This window comes from Engraulis encrasicolus, chromosome 10 (assembly GCF_034702125.1).
Source record: "Engraulis encrasicolus isolate BLACKSEA-1 chromosome 10, IST_EnEncr_1.0, whole genome shotgun sequence".
NCBI lineage: Eukaryota > Metazoa > Chordata > Actinopteri > Clupeiformes > Engraulidae > Engraulis > Engraulis encrasicolus.
In genome coordinates, this window is record NC_085866.1 from 5593052 (window position 1) to 5614862 (window position 21811).

Below are 21811 nucleotides of genomic sequence, written 5' to 3' on the forward strand. Positions count from 1 at the left end.
AGAATTAAAAATAAAAAGGTAATTGTGCAAAAAAACATTCTGTGAGTTGGGATAGACAATGTGCAAAAAACGTACTCTGTCAGTTGAGGTAGACAACCAAATCTCTCTCTCTCTCACTCTCTCTCTCTCTCTCTCTCTCTCTCTCTCTCTCTCTCCCAGCTGTTTCCGCTCACTTCCTCACCGTCCTCCTGTACAATAATGCTATAAAAATATGAGGGAGTTGAAAAAGCTTTTTTGATCCAGTGGTGTTGAAGATTAGAAGGATATCTGAGGTGGTAGAGAATTTAATACATTATAATAATGACTGGGCTCAGGCCTACTCCTCCCCTGGGGCCCAGTATGTTGGCCACTGCAGCTGCTCGGTGCTGAGAGACGTCAGGGACAGAGAGACCACCATTACAATTACATTTTCTGACATACAGAGACTGTGTGCAGAATCAGATCGCTGCTTTGTAGTAACCAGATTTTGAATAAAGAGGAAGAACATATTTTCAGCGGCCAATGACTCTGGTGCCCTCTGTTGGTTCCCTGCATACTGCACGAAAAAAATAAAACCATCCAGAGGAATTGAATAGTCTATAAATAACAAACATATGTACAAACACACACAAAGATTGCAGATGGGATGCAGCACACGAAATTGATTTGCTGAGCTCCAAATGTTCTTACCATTCCATGTGACCCAATGACTCGTGAGAGGTGTTTTACGCACGGGTGCCGCGCGGACGCTGGTGAACAACACAGAGCAAAGGAGAATGCGACAGTGATGGACCAAAGACTTGCACCAAATGTTGTGTCGTAAAACATAGGCTGGACTCACCGACAGGTCCAGGAAACAGACTTCATCTTGCCACTTGTGGATAAGTGTCCAAGTCAGACATGCATGCACTGTCTAATATGGAATGAGCGCAGTCAGTCTAATTATTCAGAAGTAAGTTGTCTGCACTTATAGTTAACGCGTTTGCATAACATTTACTGTAGTCATGTATTCTCAGTCATATGCTGCCGCGTCTCTGGATTTTATTCTACAAGAGACCGAGACTTTTTCGGGCAATGGGATTCACCGTGGACAAGAAGAGAGATTTTAACAGTTTTTCCGTTGGATTCATGGAAAGTCGGAACTCCCAATATGTTATTCATCAATGCAGGTACGTTTTGTTTTTGCTTTTATTCTATTTTTTTTTTAACTACAAGCTATTGTGTATAGTATAATCAGTCATTCACTGAAACTGCGCTGTGTGTAAAGTGAAATACACAGCAGTTTCTACCGAGAGGGCGTCTCGGGAGACGCACCACTTTGGGAATGGAGGGAAAGTTTATTTGGAATAGGAAAACCGTCAGTCCAAACGGGGAGTCTACAATAGGCAAGCAGACCTATGAAAAACAAAAACACACAAATAATAAATGGAATAGTTTATATATCCTGCTCATTTCCCAAAACAATTAGGTTATTCGGCTATGCATTTATGACGCATTTATGGACGATCTGATTCAACAGCACATGATCACTGTTTGAAATCAAAGGTTACATTTCAAGAGGTGATTTATTCATAGGCTACAAATAGGTTCTACTGTAGGCCTAATCAACCGCCTTGGTTTGTGAGCTGCAACGCTTCAGCAGGCTCGTCGAAAACTCGCCAAAACATTGTTTTGCGCGCAGAAGTGTAGGCTGTCATGAGGTGAAAGAAGTTGTAGTTCATCGTGTGCATGATATTTCCTTTCCTTTTTTTACAGCCAGAAGCTATATAAGGAAAATTGCTGTGGAGCATCCAACTGATCTCGTTGTCAAAATGAGGTCGGTTCCTCTTCTTTTCTGTTTTGATTATCCTACCACAAATTCAAAAGCCTGGCACATTACTTAGTAATTTCAGCTCATTTTTGGCTGCACAGCTGCCAGTCTCCTCAATTTCTGTCGTCCTTGTTTTCCAGACATCTACTCCGCTCAAAGCATGTGTTCCTCCTAGCCATATGTGTGACTGTGGGGCTCCTCACCTTTTATCAGTAAGTGCTGCCTGCATGGGTGCCGCGAGGGGGGATAAGGTGTTACAGCTCTGACTGGGCCCTGAAAGGATGCTGATAACATAATTTGTCATTTTGAGGGCCCAAAATTTGAATCTTTAATGGGGCCCACATTTTTTATCAGTGCCCCTGGCTGCCTGAGTTCCATGAAGCAGTAGGGCCGTCAATTGCACAAAAAAAAATCATGGCTTTCAATCTGAAGCAGTCATGGCTGCATAGACCTGAGTTTCTATCAAGTAAAAGGCCCTTTATTGGCTATACATCTCTAATTTATTCATTTCAAACTGGCCTTCCCAGTAATAAATGTCATTTAACCCTCTGATGTCCGAGTGCCCTTCAGAGGGCAACTTGTCTCCAAAAACAAATCTGTAACTCTGTGAGTTTTTGTCATTGAAACATATAAGTCACACCATTAGAAACCTCAGACCTTCCAGGTTCCAAATATATATATATATATGAAATGAAAATACTTGAAAATGTCAGGGTGGTGCAAGCAGCCTAAAAGCCTCTGAAAGGCCTTAGACCTCAGAGGGTTAATCAACATGATTAGTAAATAGTGAAATCAGAATAGTGAATAAAATACAGTCAGGTTTACCATACAGTAGCCTATGTGAAGGGGTGTCATGGCGTGTAGGCTGTCATTTGACTGACCATGTGCCTGCGTCTCAGATGGCGCACTTGAGCACTTCGGGCGCTATGTTTTAGTGCGTACAGGGCGCTCACGCTGACAATTTCGGGTTAATTCAGATCACTGAAAGCGCCCGGATGATGCCCTAACAATGGCGTAAAAACGCTGTGCTTGAACAATGGACACTTAACAGTCGCCATGCTGATAATGAAACGGAAGAAACGTGGCGCTCAGTTCAGTTAAAGAGTTTAGTCAACAGTCTTATAATTACGTAAATAATGTTGCTGTGACACCAACCTTTTGATGCCAAGCCATTGAATGCGAAATAGCTGCCAGTTGGGATGAAGGAAATGTAAATACAAGCAACGCTGTGCAATGTAAACAGTATGCAACGGATATTTTGGTGAGCTGATGCCATGCTTACCCGTCACTTCCAGTGAGGACACAGTGCATAGTGCTCAAACCTTTACACGACAGTATGCACCAAAGACCCAGTGCACTGTGAGCGCTATGCACTAACTGTCAGAGCATTGACACAAGTGTTTGATATGAGACACAGGGTGAATCTTCTGATCTTTAACTCTGGACTGGATACCAAATTGAAAGTCTACTGGGCCTTAAAAAAATAGAAACAAAGCAAAACCTGAAGGGTTTCCTGTGTGCACCTGAAACGTTCTCCTTTCCGGTGCACAGGAGAAAATTGCAATTGCGGATGAGATTACTGTATTTATGGTGTGCAGCAGAAATCCAGTTTGGGATGACAGTTTGGACAGGGGTCGCCCATGAACGGATTATGACTCCACGTGCCCCTGGGCCAGACAACAAGAAAGCACGACCTCCCCCAATGGCATTGTGAGGTTTGAAAAGATTTGCGTGTCTGTCTACCAAAGATGTTAGAGGGCCTTTGTTGTTGGGAGTATCGGGAGTTTGTGCCACGAGAAATGTTGGAAATATGACAATTAAAATTTCAAAATTGTAAGCTTTTTGGGCTTCAGGACCCCCTTGGCTCTTGGGCCCTTGGGGAGAGGCCCTGTAGACCCGTACTGTAATCCATTCTTGGGGTCGCCTTGTGTGGGGGGAAGGCTAGCTGGTTCATGTTGGAGGACTGCAGTGTCCTGGAAGGGTCATGGAGCTTTCGGATAGCCTTCACATAGGCTACCACACCCTAAGGCAGTGGTTCTTAACCTGGGGTGCGGGCATCCCCTACACTGTAAAAAACAATTGCATGTTTTAACTTAAAACTTTAAGTTAACCAGCTGCCTCACAGATTAAAGTTAATTAAAATCGTTATTGTGAGTTGTGTGCACCCTGTCAAAAGCAGAGTTGTGAGTCATCATGATGTTACACTTGCGATTGTTTCAACTTAACGGTTCAAGTTAAAAATTCAGTGAGCTTGAGTACTTGAGTCGTAATGACTTTGCAATTATTGTTAATTCAACTTAGTTGTGCAAGTTAAAAATTAAGTGAGCTTGAGTACTTGAGTTGTAATGACTTTGCAATTATTGCTATTTCAACTTAGTTGTGCAAGTTAAAAATAAAATGAACTTGAGGACTTGAGTCTCAATAAATTTGCACGTATTGTTATTTTAACTTAGTTCTGCAAATTAAAAATAAACTGAAGTTCATAGTAAAATAACAGAAAACTTTTCTTCACCCAAAATATTTTATTATAGAGCAACATGTAAAAACAATTACACAACAATACAACAAACTATACACTTCATAGTTAGCTGGCACACCTCAAAGTTTGCAAAACTTATGCATGAAAGAAAAAAAAATTGCTTTGCAAAACTGTAACAGAATTTCACAAATGTTTTCTGCTATGTTTTAGTATTACATTTAGTAATGTAAACAAAACGCAGCAATACAACATAAATGATGCCGATACGTTACAAAACCAACAGAGAAATATATATTTAAAGGAGAAAACCCACTTTCCATACTTAACGCTCTTCTCTGATCTGAGATTAGTTCATTCAAGCCTCTTTATAGTCTTTGCATGTGCCCACAATCAGTCGGGTGTAGTAAAGATGCAATGTGTAAGATTTTTAGTTTCTTTCCAGAATTCATGCAACCCATTCACTAATGTTACCTTTTTCATGAATACTTACCCACCACGATCAAATTCCAAGTATTCATTATGACTGGGAAAATTGCACTTTTCATACATGAAAAGGGGGACCTTCTCCATGGTACGCCATTTTGAATTTATAGAAAAAGACATTTTAGCTGCAAAAATGACTGTACTTGGGCCATAGTAGAAAACGTTAGTTTATTACTTGGTAAACGTTTGTGAAAAGATCAAATTTGGCAATAGGCAACCCAGTTTCAATGAGCAGCATAGTTGCAGTACCTTTTTTGACCATTTCCTGCACAGTGCACCGAAATGTGGCAATTTTCTACGGATTTACTGGGGGCACACAAAGGCCAGAGAGGAACGTCTCAGATCAGAGAAGAAGTTCAGTAAAACGTGGTGAATTGTTTTATTAAACAAAAAACATGCTAATGTTGGAAATTTCATAGTAAAATGATACTGTTTGTAACAGAGCATTTCAAAAGGTGTTGATCAGCAAGTTGTGTAGCTCTTGCATCTAAACATTTTAATAAGGTACAACATTCAACATAGGAAAGGATGGATTTATGGTTAACTTTTGACCATGTTTTACAACATCAGTATGAAAACATGGTCGACTGATCTTTTTAGTGAAAGTGCACATCAATGCTTGAAATTTCTAGTAACATGGTACTGTTTGCAACCGGGTTTGTAAAATGGTGTGAAGAAAACATGTTTGAACCATATATCCATCCCTTCCAATGTTGTTGTCTGATCTGAGACGAGTTCATGCAAGCCACTCTGGTCTTTCTGCATGCCCACAGTCAGTCAAGTAAAGTAACTTGATTTTGTAGCTGCAGACTGACAGCAAGAAGGCACAAATACCAGAAAGGAACCCATGAAGTCATCTCATCCAGAGAACACAATTCATTATACATACAAACATTGCACTGTTCCTGTGCATAAAAGATTACATAAACGTTTACATACCCTCGGCAGCCACAACCCTAAGTATAACTTACCACCCCCCCTACCCGTGTAACTTAAATGATAACTTCTGCCAATTTTGACATACAGTTGTAATGCTCACACTACCCTGGACTTGACAGTACCCGAGATTTTTTCCCCCTTCAAACCTTTCAGAGATCCAAGTCATTGCAATGGGGGCAGGCGTTTGTTTACATTTAAAAAAAAAAAAAAAAAAAAACATCTCAATTTATTCCCAATAACATCCAAAAGGTTATGCAACATCAGCAGACAACTAGCAAACAGCTATACCTTTTGGCATAACATTTGGAGTAGGCCTATGTTTAAAAAATTTAATGTAAGCAAAGTCTGCCCCCATTAGAATAGCTCAGATCTCAGAAAGGGCTGAGTCAAAAAATGCAGCATCAGCAGGCAATGACAAGTCAAGGGTAGCGTGAGCAATACAACAGCATATTGAAATTGGCAGAAGTTATAAGGCAGTGTTTCTCAACCTTTTCTTAGGCGAGGCACCCTTTCAATTCGTGAAAAATCTCAAAGCACCCCAAACCAACAAGCCGTAACCTGGTATTGCATCCGATACCACACAAACTTAGATAAGTAACACATTTGGAGACGTTCAAAGTTGCAACTTTATCTTCGACAGGCTATGTGTAGGCCATACTGGGGTGACCTAAATTTACTTTATTGTGTAAATAGTGGATGAAAAATGTAAACGTAAATGGTGGATGAAAGATTCCACTGACTAAGCATTAATTTAGACAAATATGTATTATATTACATAACTTATTTATCTATTTAGGTCATTTTCACATTCCGTCAGCCACGTTTCCGCGGCACCCCTGAGGGGGGTGTTTGGCACCCCTGTTGAGAAACACTGGTTTAAGGAATAGAAAGGGACACAAAAGGGCCCTGAAACACTCAACTGAAGTGTGTGTGTGTGTGTGTGTGTGTGTGTGTGTGTGTGTGTGTGTGTGTGTGTGTGTGCGCGCGCCTCTGTATATGCACATGCACACACAGTGCCTAGACTTGACTAACATACCAGGTATACAGCTCCAACCTCCAGATGTCGTCTTCCATGTGGCAGTTGTTGTGGAGGAAATCGTTGTGCTACACAATTTTAAACGATATGGCGACGGTGTGGCCATGCTATTAGGCATGATATATGCGGTTAACCTGCAGTGTCCGAGCGCCATGAAGTACGTATTTGTTTCTGCAACGTGTGGTAGTGAAAATACAACCAGACAACGCCTCAGCTCGAGTCCACAACTTCCGAAACAAGCTGCTGGAAAGGCTCCCTCCTGGTTGACTTCGTAGCCAATCAGAATTCCAAGGTGGATGTCTTTCGTTGCTTCTCCAAGTGTGTCACCATGGGCCTTGAGAAGGAAAAAATTGTGAATGTTTAGAACATGGGGGTGAAACTCTAAGGGACAAAATCTAAATCTGGGACAAAGTTGCGGGTCAAACTCAACATTTATTAAATAAAAAATGGGCTAAAATTGCACAACCAGGCACTTAATACTTAGAGGCAAATTTCGCAAGTACCCATTCCCATTATTTAGAGTACCGGTAGTTCAAATGTGCCTGTGCATATTCTCACACTACCCTGGACTTGTCAGTACCTGTTCTTGCTTATATTTCTCCTTGTCAGTCGCTTTGGTCAAAGGCGTCTGCTAAATGCTATGTAGTGGCTGTAATGGGCTGAGTCGAAAAATGCAGCATCACCGGGTACTGACAAGTCAAGGGTAGCGTGTGCTATACAATAGCTAGAACGAAGCTCACACAATGGTATCCATCTAGTGGTGTCAAACTCAAGTTCACAGTGGGCCAAAATCTAAATCTGGAACGAAGTCTCAGCCCAAAATCTATATACTGAATGAAAAACAGGTTAAAATTGTGCAAGCATGCACGTCCCTGTACATATTCTGTTGCATATGAGGGTGAGATATTACACTGTCCTGGGCCCCAGTCATTTGCCTGTGACACACTGAATTGTGTGTAAATCAAGACATCTGAAATTATCTCGTGAGCCAGATTTTAGCCCCCGTGCCTGAGTTTCACACTCTTGATCTAAAGAACATTGGAATAATTGGTTAATCTCAGACGCTAGGTTGTCTTTGGTATACCTGTCGTTCAGTAAACATTGCCGGCCATCTCTCCATGCTGTCGGCAACCATGGGTTGATCCCCAACTGTTTCTTTACGGCGAAGCGAGAAAGTAGCAGACATCACTTCATCCACTGTTGTGTTGTCTGGGTCTTTCTTCATTACCTCCATCTGAATGTAATTGCACAAGCACAAAGTCCACATGCTATGACAATAGTCTTCAGACTTTAGAGCAAAGTTCAGTCAGTACACAACAGTCAATTCACTACATACATACAGTGCTCATAATACTAGCAGTGCCTTTACAAAGGTGAGTAAATGTCAAAATTCTTCAAGTAAATTGTACTTTAAAGAGCATTTTTTGTGGGACACGGCACATTATATTTCAAAGCCAGTACTTATTCAGATTTGGAAAGGTAATTCAATTTTATGACATTTCATAGAAAGTGAAGAAATGTTTTGTTAAAAAATAGCAGTGTTGACTTCGGTCTATGTTGGAAACTCAAAAATGTTCTGTACCTACTCACAAATTCTCAAAAAAATCTACCTTGCCGAGCATGCTTACTAATATTTTGTTGCATAACCATGGTTTCTAGTAACAATTTAGCATCTGTGGTCCATGTAGTCAACCAACACCCGGCAACGGTCCACATGTATTTCAGCTCAGTGTAATTGTATGACAGTCCACAATTCCTCTGCATGTCTTGATTTTCCTCACCAACAGCAGTTTTTTTTACGTCAGCCAACATATTTGCAATGGTATTAAAGTGGTGGTTCGCTATTTTAGAGATTAAGCCCTGTTTGTGTGACTTCTGGGGTGAAGTGGAGATGTTCTCATCACAATTTTGACATTTGGTCCTGAATGGAGCATTTGGGTATCCAAGACTGCAGCCCCCCCGCAACTTACATTGACTCCAATGGAGCACTCAAGCAATCGATCATAAAATGGCTCTGCAAACGAAAGTTTAATGCCATTTTATGACCGATTGCTTGAGTGCTTCATTGGAGTCAATGTAAAGGTGGGGGAGCTGCAGTCTTGAATACACAAATGCTCCGTTCAGCACCAAATGTCAAATGATGAGAACATCTCTACTTCACCCCAGAAGTCACACATACAGTGCTTGAAGTCTAAAATAGCGAACCACCACTTGTGCTGGATGCTGTTTCTCTGTAAAGAAGATTTTACTAGCAAGCACAACTATGGTACCAGACAAACAGCATAGAACTAATGGAGTGGCCAGCACAATTCCCGGACCTTAATCTCATAGACAACATGTGGGCTGACAAAAAAAATGCTACTTATGAGGCAAAACCAAAAAATGCAGAGGAATTGTAGAATTTAGTACAATTAAGCTGAGCTGTAATACCTGCTGACGGTTGCCAGACTTTGGTCGACGCCATGCACCACAGATGCGAAACAGTGCAGAAACCATGAAGATGAAACAACATATTAGTTTAAGATGCTCACCAAAGCTGAATTTTCAAGAATTTGTTAGTTTGGACAGAACATTGAGTTTCCAAATACAGATGTAAACAAACACTGCTATTTGTTTGAACATTACATGTCTTCACTTTCTGTGAGATATCATAAAATTGAATTCTTCGCTTTGAAATAGAATGTGCACCATCCCAAATGCATTTTGACATTTACTCACCTTTGTAAAGGCACTGCTATTATTATGTACACAACAGTAAGTGCATACGGTGTACTCCAGGGATGTCAAACACACTGACAGGGGCCAAATTTAGCCCACACGGTCATTCTATTTGGCCTAAGAGATCATTTCAGATGTGATCATTTAAGTATGGTACGTGTTTGCTCTATTTTAGCCCATTTTTACTTCAGTAAATTATTGTCAGATTTTGATTTTGGGGTCACTGTGAATTTCAGTTTGACATCTTTGGTGTAGTCCATCACTGAACCCAGAATAATCGGTGCCATGCGGCTGCCTTCAGTGCCTTCAGTGCCTCTGCGTGCGTGCGTGCGTACATGTGCATGTGCATGTGAGGCACTCAGTCAACTTTTTAGTAGAGATATTGTGGTACACAAATACGTTTTGATTCCTTGAGATCTAGACAGGTACAGTATTTTTGGAAGAAAGAAAAAAGCGCCTAAAGTGTTAAAGTGCTGTACCTTGTAGATACACAGGAATGGTGTGTGTGTGTGTGTGTGTGTGTGTGTGTGTGTGTGTGTGTGTGTGTGTGTGTGTGTGTGTGTGTGTGTGTGTGTGTGTGTGTGTGTGTGTGTGTGTGTGTGTGTGTGTGTGTGTAATATACCTAAATGCTCCTCCATCACTCCAGCATTTTGCCCTTGTGGAGGATCCGGACAGTAGTTTAACTTCTTTTTTTTTTATTACTTTATTTATAGAAAGTAGCTTAGTGTACAATATCTCAATGTAGTTTACCAACAGCATCTATGTGGACAATGGTTCGGCAGTTCACTAACATTACACATCAAGTACTGTACAGTTCAATTAACATTTCAGTTTCCAGTAAACAATATCATCCCCAGATGTCCATTTCCCTTCACATGCTCACTTCTGTACTTCTATAAATCCCTTTTTTTTTTTTTTTTTTTTTTTTTTCTTTTTTTTTTGTACATTAAATCGACACTAGACAGTTGACGCATACGATAAGCACAAATAAAACAAAAGAGAGTATGAGAACATAAAAACATAGAGAGAGAGAGAGAGAGAGAGAGAGAGAGAGAGAGAGAGAGAGAGAGAGAGAGAGAGAGAGAGAGAGAGAGAGAGAGAGAGAGAGAGAGAGAGAGAGAGAGAAGAAATAGTTTACCGGTCTGTATGCATTTGTGTGAGATGTATGTGTTGTAGTGTTGTGTCATGTATGTGGGTATGTATGAAAGTCTTCCAATATATATATAGTTTGCTGTTTGAAATGCATTTTATTACACTGAATATGTATACCGTTTGTCTTCTAATGTGATCCTTGTGATATAACCTTCATTATCTTTTAAAGTAACTGTGCGTTTTATTAAGTAAGGTGTTTGGATACAATTTATTCCATTTTTCTATGTTATTTCTGGAGGCAAATATATTTTTTTCCATATCCAGTACCTTCTCTATCGTATTGTACCATAATCTTAATTCTGGTTGTTTTTGCTGTTTCCATAACCTACAGTAGTGATCTGTTTTATTGCTGTTAGTCTTAAAAGGTTGAATAGTTTGTAGTGTTTTCTTTTAATTATGTGTGCTATGTTAATGCCTAAGAGTTGAATTGCCGTTAGAGGTTCCTTTAGTCCAAAGATATGCGAAATGGCTCGTTTCACTTCCTCCCAGAATGGTGTAATTTTATGGCATGAGAAAAACACATGTGTATGTGTGCCTTGCTCCCCACAGCCTCTCCAACATTTCCCTTCAGATCCTAGCAGATGAACGCTCTGAATTGGTACCAAGAAGAACCTTTGATTTATCTTCCAGCCAAACTCCCTCCAGTACTTTGTTTGTGTTGTTTCAAAATTCTCTTTCCAGGATTCTCTCCATTCATTGTCTGAAATATTTATCTCCATTTCCTTCTCCCATTTATCTTTTGCATTATACATAATCTTTTCCATTTTTTGTATTGTTTTATAGGCCCCTGCTAATCCACCTCGACTTTCCCTTTTGTTTCTATAATTTAACAGAAAATTTAACACACTGTTTGTTTCCTTTTCAGTATTTTGTTGAATGTAACTCCTTACCTGTAAGTATTTAAAGAAATGCTTTTGTGGTAGTTTGTATCTAGCTGATAGAGTTTCAAATGTTTGAAGTATATTTTCTTCAGAGAGTTGTGCAAATATGGTTAGTCCTGCTTCTGCCCACTGGTCCAAGATGTTATCATGTGCTGCCTTGAAGTCTGGATCATACCTCATTTGTCTTAATCTCACACTGTTGCTGTGGATTTTTAAATACTTACATAGTCGTCTCCAGTTCTTTATTGTGTTACTGATGCAGAATGTTTGTAGGTATTGTTTTTGTGTATCTGTTCTGAGGAAAGGCAGTGAGCCGATCACACCATTTGATATTTCCTTTTCAATACTAATCCATTTTGTTCCAAGATCTCCTCCCATCCATTTCGTTATTGTTATAATCTGTGTTGCATAAAAGTAATTTTGTAGATGTGGAACCCCTAAACCTCCTTCTTCTTTAGGTTGAGTTAGTATCTGAAATTTAATCCTGTGTTTTTTACCATTCCATATAAAATCGGAAAGTTTTTTATTCCATGTACTAAAAAATGTTGGTGGTAATACAATTGGTAATGCTTGAAATAAAAAAAGTAGTTGTGGAAGCACCATCATTTTAATAGTTTCAACCCTACTGTATATGCCTTCAGGGATTAATTTCCACCTGTTAAGGTCATTACTTATCTTCAATTCTAAAGCGTTATAATTGTTTTCGTATAAATCATTCAAATTTTGACTAATGCGTATTCCTAAATATTTAATAACTTTGGAGTCCCATTTAATACTGTACTGCTGTTTTAGTGATGTATTCAATTCCCTTCCAATAGTTAAAGCCTCACATTTAGTTTTATTAATTTTGTATCCTGAAATATTACTGTATTCTTCTATCTCACCCATCAAGTGCTGTAATGAATGCTCTGGGGAAGTCAGATAAAGTATAATGTCATCAGCGAATAGTGATAATTTATGAGTTTCCTTTCCAATTTCGATCCCTTTAATATTTTTATTTTGCCTTATAGCTAATGCTAAGATTTCAATATAGATTGTAAAAAGGAGTGGGGATAGAGGGTCACCTTGTCTTGTACCCTTTTGAATGGTAAATTGTCTGGATAATGTACCGTTTGTTTTGACTGCTGAAACAGGTTTAGTGTATATTGCTTTAATCCATTGGCAGAATTTCTCCTCTAAGCCAAAACTTAACATTGCTTCAAACATAAATGGCCATTGGGCTAGATCAAAAGCTTTTTCTGCATCTAAAGTCAACATAATTAGAGATTCCTTTTCATTTTTATTTACATAATCAATTATATTTAAAGTTCTTCTTATGTTGTCTGTTAGAAGGCGACCTGGGATAAACCCACATTGATCAGTATTTATAATGTCTGTAATAATGTGTTTTAATCTTTTTGCAAGGATTGATGTTATTATTTTGTGGTCTGTATTTAATAATGATATTGGTCTATAAGATGCACAGTCTCTCGGATCTTTCCCTTCTTTATGGATCAGTGTGATTGTGGAAGATGACCAAGTTGGGGCCCATCTTCCTGTGTCTAGCGCATGATTATAGGCTTGTACCAGTATGGGGCTAAGTTGATCTTTAAGTGCTCTGTAGAATTCATTTGTGAAGCCATCGTCACCTGGTGATTTCCCTTGTTTTAAACCTTGAATTTCCATATTTACTTCTTCCAATGTAATAGGCATTATTAACATTTTATTTTTGGCTTGTGCTACTTTTGGTATTTCAAGCTTTTTAAGATAGTTCTGGATATGTTCTTTATCTACTTCTTTGTCTGTCTTATATAGTTCTTCATAATACTTTGCAAATTCTTCTGCTATCTCATCTTTGTCCCTTATCACTTTATCTTGATTACTGCTAATTTGCGTTATATGTGTCCTCTTTTGTTGTTTCTTTAATTTATAGGCCAGGACTTTCAGTGCTTTTGGTCCTCCATCATACTGCTCCTGTTGTGTGAATTTCATTAATTTCTCAATCTCCATCATACGCAGTTTATCTAATTTTTTCCTTTTATCTTCCAGTTCTAACTTAACCTCTTTATTATTTGTCCTACTGTGTTGCAACTCTAAATATTTTATTTCTTGGGTTAATTGTTTTTCAAGTGCGACTTTTGATCTACTTCTCGCAGAAGAATAAGATATAATTATTCCTCTTAACACTGCTTTCATTGTTTCCCATAAAGTAACTGGGTCTATATCCGGTGTATCATTCATTTCCATATATAATTTTAGTTCCAATTTCAGTTTTTCAGTTTTTTTTTTTAATGCAGTTTCTTCTAATAGAGAATTGTTCAGTGTCCACAAAGATTTGCCTTTTTTTCCATTAAGATTTAAAGTCAAAGAAATAGCGGCATGGTCAGATATATTAATGGAGCTAATCTGACATGTTTTTACTAGATTAGTGTTGTTTTCGTACATAAAGAAGTAATCTAATCTATTATATATTGAGTGCCTTCCTGAATAGCAGGTGTATTCTTTTTTCCCTGGGTGGAATTCTCTCCATACATCAACTATTCCTAATTCTAGACATGCTTTCCTTAGTACATCAGCATTCTTTTCAGCTTTGTGTACCCTAGAGCTTGTTAAATCTAACTTGTTATTCATTATCAGATTTAGGTCTCCAGCCATTATAACTACTCCCTTTGCCTTTGTTACTAGCATATCAAGTATCTGAGTCATTAATTCCGTACTTGTATCTGGTGGGTAGTATACATTTAAAAAAGAAAACTGTTTCCCTCCTATTCTTCCCACTACCAATACATACCGTCCGTCTTTGTCCATATAACAGTCATCCATTTCAAAGGCTATATGTCTTTTAATTATTATTGCTACTCCCCTTCGCTTTGTATTATATGAGCTAAAATAAACTTCCCTATTTGTGATTTTCTTTAATTTCTCATATTCATCTTTCTCTAAATGAGTTTCTTGTAGGTACATTATGTCCGCCTTCTCATTTCTCATTACCAATAAAATCTTCTTTCTCTTAATAACATTATGCATTCCATTTACATTCAGTGATATTATTTTTAGATCAGTCATTGTCTAATTGAATAAATGTAAGAACTCTTTGCAAATATTAACATGTCATACATACCTATGTGTATGTAAGATTGAATGGTTTCAGCATGTATATGTGTAGGTGTGAATGGACCAGTAATATGAAAGAGAAAGAAAGGCAAAATACAGACAGAAAGAATTAAGCACATGCAATAGACAAAGACAAAACAAGTAGACGTGGACTCACATACAGTGATCTGGTTCCATATGTACCCCCTCCATGTAGGATGGTATCTTGTGGTGAGTGATGTTACTGGTATCCTTAGGATCTGGGTGATTGCCAATGTTATCAGCAAACTCATTCCCAATTATGTCAGCTTGTTTAACCCCCCCTACCCCCAAACCCGCCAGGTTCCAAATGTTTAACCTACTTTCCCATATACTACGTTTATGTTTGTATTGGACCAATACATAAATGAGTTAAAAAAAAAAAAAAAATAAATAAATAAAAAAAATAAAAAATAAAAAATAATAATAATAATGAAAAAATATTAAATAATAATAATAATACATAATAATAATAACAATAATAATAATAATAATAATAATAATTAAAAAAGACCCAAAACAGTCGAAGGAAAGCTCCTTCTTACTTTGTAACCAACACAGAGGCTGAAAAGGTATTTAACTAAGATAGGTCTCCTTGCTGAGATGTAAAGTATTGTATGTAATGTATTTTCTAAATATTAACTTCAGCCGTCAGAAAAAGAGAAGACAGAAATAAATAAATAAATAGATAAATAAAGATAATAATAAAAATAAATAAATAATAATAATAATAAAAAAAAAAAAACTTAATATCGAAGTTAAGAAATCCCCCCCACCACAACCAAAGCAGAGAGAGAGAATGAGAGTGAGAGGAGACAGAGATCACCCTACGTCCACATAATGCCTAGGGAGGAAATAACTAGCAAATAACCTCTTTCCTTTGGTAGTCCAACTAAAAAGTTTCTTTACAAAACAGAAAACAAAAAAGCAAAACTTTCCCCTTCTAAGTTATTATTTAATCAAACTAGAGCATTTTTTTTCTATTTTTTTTCCTCTTCCTTCTCTTTTACCAATGCCACTAACCCCAAAAATAAAGTTATGGTTGCCCCCCCCCCTACACCCCCCTAACCAGAGCAGGGAGAGAGAGAGAGACAGAGAGAGAGAGAATAATCCAAATAATACAAAGGGAGCATTTACTCACTCTCTATCAAGTCAGCACACACACAAATAGTATTACTTTCAATTTTGTATTATTATTATTTGTAACCAAACTAAGGCTTTTTTAAAAAAAAATAGAAAACAAAGGGTTTTTTCTTCTCTTTTATCAATGGCAGTAACCCAAACAAAGTTATAATAGCCCTTTTTACCATGATTAATCAGTAGTTGTCCCTCCTCTACCACCCCACTCCCCCAGACCAGAGCACAGAGAGAGAGTGAGAGAGAGAGGTCGCCCTCCATCCGACCAAAAAAAAAGGAGCGTTTACGCACTCTATATCAAGATAGCAAAATTTTATATTATTATCATTATTATTTATAGCCCAACAATGGCTTTTTTAGAAAACACTTTTTTTTCACTTAAATTTCCTCTCTCTCTCTTTTTTTTTTTTTTAAACCCAACTGATGTTTTTTTTTTTCTAGTACCAATGCCAGTTTTTTAGAAAACAAAGTTTTTTTTTTTCCTTTCCCCTTAAATTTCCTCTCTCCCCCTCTCTTTTTTTAAAAAAAAAAACCCAACTAATGTTTTTTTTTTTTTTTTCCTAGTACCAATGCCAGTATCCCCCCACCCCCACCCCAGAGCAGAGCACAGGAGAGAGAGAGAGAGAGAGAGAGAGAGAGAGAGAGAGAGAGAGAGAGAGAGAGACAGAGACAGAGAGAGAGAGAGAGAGACAGAGAGAGAGAGAGAGAGAGAGAGGCACTGGGCACCTGAAGATCTTCCCCCTCTCGAAGATGAGTCTGTTGTTAAATCAGTTTTTCTTATCCCCCTAGAGAGAGAGAGAGAGAGAGAGAGAGAGAGAGAGAGAGAGAGAGAGAGAGAGAGAGAGAGAGAGACACAGAGAGAGAGAGAGAGAGAGAGAGAGAGAGAGAGAGAGAGAGAGAGAGCAAAGGAAGCTTATTTCCATTATGTCCATTGGCTTTTCTTGCAGATTTTCATGTCCAGAATGTTCCTGGGATGCCATTTATCCTATGCACCTAAAAAAAGAGATCCTTTCTCGGTCCATGGATGAAAAAAAAGGGGGCATCATCCTCACTTGATCCTCTTCAAAAGGGGGAGCAATAGCTTAACTCTGTCCATGACTGAAAAAAGGGGTGATCATTGTCAATTGAGCTTTACAAACAAAACAAAACAAAAAAAGTGGGGAAAAAAGAACTTTACACTGTCCATGAATGAAAAGAATGGGGTGATCATCCTCAAACGAGCTTCTTTAAAAAGGAGAAAAGGAGAAGTTTACTCTGACCATGAAAAAAAAAGGATAGGCTATATCTTAATCACCAGATGGGGTGATCATCCTCAATTGAGCTTCTTTAAGAGGAGAAAAAAGATAAGTTTATTCTGTCCATAAGTGAACGAAAAGTGTAGTCTATCTCAATTACCAGATTCGGTAGGCCTATCTTCAGTTCAGTTTCTTCAGAGAGAGCGCCGGCCAAAATATCCAGTCTTGGGAAGGTAGCCTATACTCCGTCAGCTTGACACAGTTATGACGAGTAGCTTCGGTCTCAATATTTTCCATTGAGTTTCTGTAATAGGGCTTCTGTTTTTTCATCCAGTTTTTCCTTTCCTTTCCGACGCGTCTCTGTCCGTCCTGCGTGCGCCCGATTTTGCGTCTGTTGTTCTCCGAGGATCCCCTGTGCCTGGAGTGCCGCATACGCCTCTGTCGCCGTGTTGTACACCTGCACTCCCCCTCCTATTTTGACCTTCAATTTCGCAGGATACTTGAAATGCGATTTGATACCACTTTCCTTCAGCTGCTTTTTGATCTCGGTGAATTGTCTCCGCTTGTTCATTATCTCGCTGGAGTAATCCTGGTCAAAATAGATGATCTCCTCATCGAACTTGATAGGGGTCCTCTCCTTATCCCAAGCGGCGTCCAGAACCCTCTGTTTTGTCTGCCATGTTAGGAAACGGACGATTATTGAGCGTGGTTTAGGCCTAGTGTTTTCTGGCTTCTCCTGTTGCGGCGCGTTTCCAACCACCGTTGTCTGTACAGCGGATCTGTGTGCGGCTACTATGAACAGTTCTGTATCGGGAATGCCGAGTTTTCCACTAATTAATTCTTCTATGAATTTCACCATGTCTGCTCCCTCTGCTCCTTCTTTAACTTGGTAGATTCTGATGTTATTTTGTCTCGACTTATTTTCGAGATATTCGATTCTCGCAGCCATACGACTTTGATTGATCAACAGGTGAGATATAATTTCTTTTAGGGTCGGCTCCTTGTCTTCCAAATTACTGATTCGGTCTTGCGCTTCAATTACTTCTTTTTTTGTATCCTTTACTTCCTCCTGGATCCCTTTAATTTCTCGAGTCAGTTTCCCAATCTCTTGTTTTGTTTCCTCGGCGTTTTTGTTGAAATCTTGCCGGAATGCGGTGATTTCGGATTTTATTGCCATCATCAAAGTTTGCATGTCAGTCTCAGCTGGTTGCTCACCTGCTGCCATGTTCTTCCTTTGTTTGGACTTCTGTTGCGATTTCGGTTTCTTGATCTTTTTCTCCGTAGTCTCTCCCGAACGTAAATTCATTCCTTCATTCATTCAGTTTTCCTCATTTTCATTTTGGGATTTCGTTTTTAATATATTTAAACATTCGCGGGGTTGGAAGGGTTTAGCGTTTAAGCTGACACCATCACACCGGAACCGGAAACCTCATATGCTATCTCATATGCATATGCTCATATGCTATGTTTAACTTCTTCAGGTTCGGCCCCTTCCCTTTTCTTTTGTTGACCAGGACCTCCGGACATTCCACTGCACTGAGTTTTTGCCTGAGTGCATACAAAGAAACATTTAATTTCACTTCAAACGAATTGCACGATTGCATCATTAATTAAACTATTCTTGGCCTTGTTTACAAGTGCAGAGGGTGACCCTCTTGAAAAATGGCTTGGATTTTGGGTGGCAAACGCCCTTAGCTGATGGGGTGCATTCTAATGAACATCTGTGCCAATTTCCATACTTGCATACCAAAGTGAACCATTTTGTGGTGATTTTGCATGTATGCACTCCACTGTTGGGAAAGACAGTCTCTAAACCAGGCGTCATCAATGTGGTGCCCGTAGGCCAGCTAGCCCTCCAGTAGATTCTGAGGTGCCCAACAAGAATGTCACAGTCACGACTACAAGATTTTAGACAGAGTTAATGCATTTCTTAATTTGAATATGAGATTATTTCTATAGCCTATAATATAGCCTATAAAACATTTCCTTATAAGCTAATTATCATTCAATCTAGTGTGATTTAGGAATGATGTCAAGACACCAGCACTAGGATTTTGAACAAAAGTAGCCCTCTGACCCAGAGAGGTTTGGGAGCCCTGATCTAAGCACAACCGAGAATGGAAATGAGAGTGGGCGACCTACGAACCGTGGGGCTTTTCCTTCTCCGTTGCAGCCATTGAGAGTAAAATCTCTCAATGGTTGCAGCCACTAGAAGCGATGACTGACAATAAGAACTAACAATTAAACCCGAAAATGCTTCACAGCGAATTGTTAATTTATTTTAAAAAGTGAATATCCACAACAATGTTTCGCCCATGAAGTAAACTTCAGAACTCACTTATCCATTCACGTTACCTCGAAAGAATAATCACATGTAGAGCTCTAGTCAACAAAGCCAAACGCCCGCCAAAATACCCAGCAACTCGACAACATTGCTAACTCTGGTAGGTGCTAGCAAACTCCAATAAACGAAGTGTCGAGTCAACCCGACACTTCCAGATTTTGATTTTGGGCCTGAGTCAATTTGAGTTTGAGACCCCTGTGCTGCGTGACTACAAGCAATGTGATTGAGTGATTGATAGTGTGCTTACTCTGCTCTGACAGCCTGTTTATGAAAGTGAAAGCTCAACTTTGAAACTCCAACTCCCATTGTCATTGTGACACAGCACTCCACAGCACACAAGTGCACACTCTACACTGCGCACAACGAAATTGCATGTATGCCTCAGCTGTGCAAGGGGGCAGCGCCCAATGGCTCCAGATGGGAGCAGTGAGGCGGGATGGTACCATGCTCAGGGTAGCTCAGTTGTGGAGGAGGATGGGGAGAGCACTGGTTAATTAGTCCCCCCACCAACCTGGCGGGTCGGGAGTATCATTTATTTTACACACAACACACACACACACACAAGCACGCACACACGCACACACACACAGAGCTGTGTTTGGTGATGAGAAGAATAAGAGTGGTTCATCACATAGCCACAGCTGAGTGGTTCATAGCAAAGAGCAGCCAATAAAAATCAATAACTGGGATAAGTGTCCAAAGTGTCCAGGTGTCTCAAAAGTCCAGAGAGAAATCGGGGGTCAAGTCTCAGTCCACATCAATATGCACATCAACAAACCGTTTGTAATCAGGTTTTTGGAGTAACCGGTTTATTGATGTGCGCATATACACTGAAAAAAAAAACAGTTCATAATAATCGGTTTATTGCAGTGAGAACTCTGATTCGCACAGGTTTTTGGCTAATAAACTGCTTTCTGCTTTGAATTCCTCGTTAGTGTCACATATTGCAGTGGAACACATGCAACCGATAGACTGCTCATAAACGACAATAAACAGTTTACTTTAATAACCTGTTTATTCCAATAACCTGATCATTGCGATCAGGGCTGGACTGGCCATCTGGCATAGTGGGCATTTCCCAGTGGGCCCCGCACCCTTGTGGGCCGCTATTTTCAGAAATGTATAAAAAATATACTGGTATATTTCAAGATTTCTGAAAACAATGGCCCATGAGGGTGCGGGGCCTACCGGTGAGCCAGTTCTGCGTCGCTAACTACAAGGGGCCCCTTTAAGCTAAAAGTTCCCAGCTAGGCCCTATTTCTCCCCCAGTCCAGCCTTTATTATGGTAATGTAAACAGGCTCATTGGTCTTGTCCCAGTTGGGAATCGTTGAAGGCTTGGGATCAAGTCTTGGTGGGGCAACTACCTTGGTCACTACCTTAAAGGGACAGTTTGGTCAATTTCAACATGCAGTTGTATTGCTCACGCTACCCTTGACTTGTCAGTACCTGGTGATGCCACATTTTTCGGCTCAGCCCTTTCCGAGATATGAGCAATTCTAATGGGGGCAGCGTTTGTTTACATTTTTAAAAAATGAAACATAGGCCAACTACAAATATTTTTCCAAAAGGTACTGCTGTTTGCTAGTTGTCTGCTGATGTTTTATAACCTTTTGGATGTTTTTGGGAATAAATAAACATGTTTTTTTGAAATGTAAACAAAGAGCTGCCCCCATTACAATGACCAGGATCTCGGAAACGGCTGAAGAAGAAGAAAAAAAAAAATCTCAGGCACTGACAAGTCCAGGGTAGTGTGAGCATTACAACTGCATGTTGAAATTGACCAAACTATCCCTTTAACATACACTCGCCTCCAAAAGAGTTGTCGCCTATCCATCTGTTCGGAATAACAGCTAATAACCTGACTTTCAATTAATCACTTGGCTTCAGAAGTCACTCATATGAAAGCTACAACCCTCCAGAATGAAAATGTATGTACAAAAATACATTTCATGCACCAACGAAAGATCGACCCTTTATTGAACACAGACAGGGCAGATTTTCACAAGACAAAAGTTTTGTCGCCTATCGAACATAATGTGAAAATGAGCTGATAAGTCACTTCAAAACACTTCAAATACGCAGATTGGGTGTCATACTTAATCACTGAATCACTCTCACCTCTCCAGAAAATCAACTTTGGCCTTAGGTGTATGTTTAGGGTCATTGTAATCATGGAAAGCAACACAATGAAAATCAATGGAGTTCAATGAGAGATGGTGACATATTCGCTATTCGTAGAGCAATACATGTTTAACTTCATGATTTAATCAATGATAAAAGCCCTCAAACACCTGCAGCATGCATGCAGCTCCTCATAAGAGCTTATTAAGTATGACACCCGATCTGCGTATTTAAAGTGTTTTGAAGTGACTTATCGGCTCATTTTCACATTATGTTCGATGGGCGACAAAACTTTTGGCTTGTGAAAACCTGCCCTGTCTGTGTTCATTAAAGGTTCAATCTTTCTTTGGTGCATGAAATAAACATTTTTACATACATTTTCATT

At 39.2% G+C, this 21811-nt stretch overlaps 1 protein-coding gene across 6 annotated transcripts in view; it reads left to right on the plus strand.

Moving 5' to 3' along the window:
• Positions 1-366: 366 nt before the first annotated feature.
• Positions 367-21811, plus strand: part of LOC134456536 (alpha-1,3-galactosyltransferase 2-like) — a 34097-nt gene continuing 12652 nt past the window's right edge. For 4 of the 6 annotated variants that reach the window (XM_063207921.1, XM_063207922.1, XM_063207923.1 and 1 more), the window contains exons 1-3: positions 367-1148; positions 1735-1795; positions 1930-2001. In XM_063207921.1, coding sequence (XP_063063991.1) covers positions 1130-1148; positions 1735-1795; positions 1930-2001 — 152 coding nt within the window. In that variant the 5' untranslated portion in view covers positions 367-1129. Of the gene's footprint in view, positions 1149-1734; positions 1796-1929; positions 2002-21811 lie in introns of those variants that run through there. The other 2 variants (XM_063207927.1, XM_063207926.1) reach the window with 2 other exon arrangements.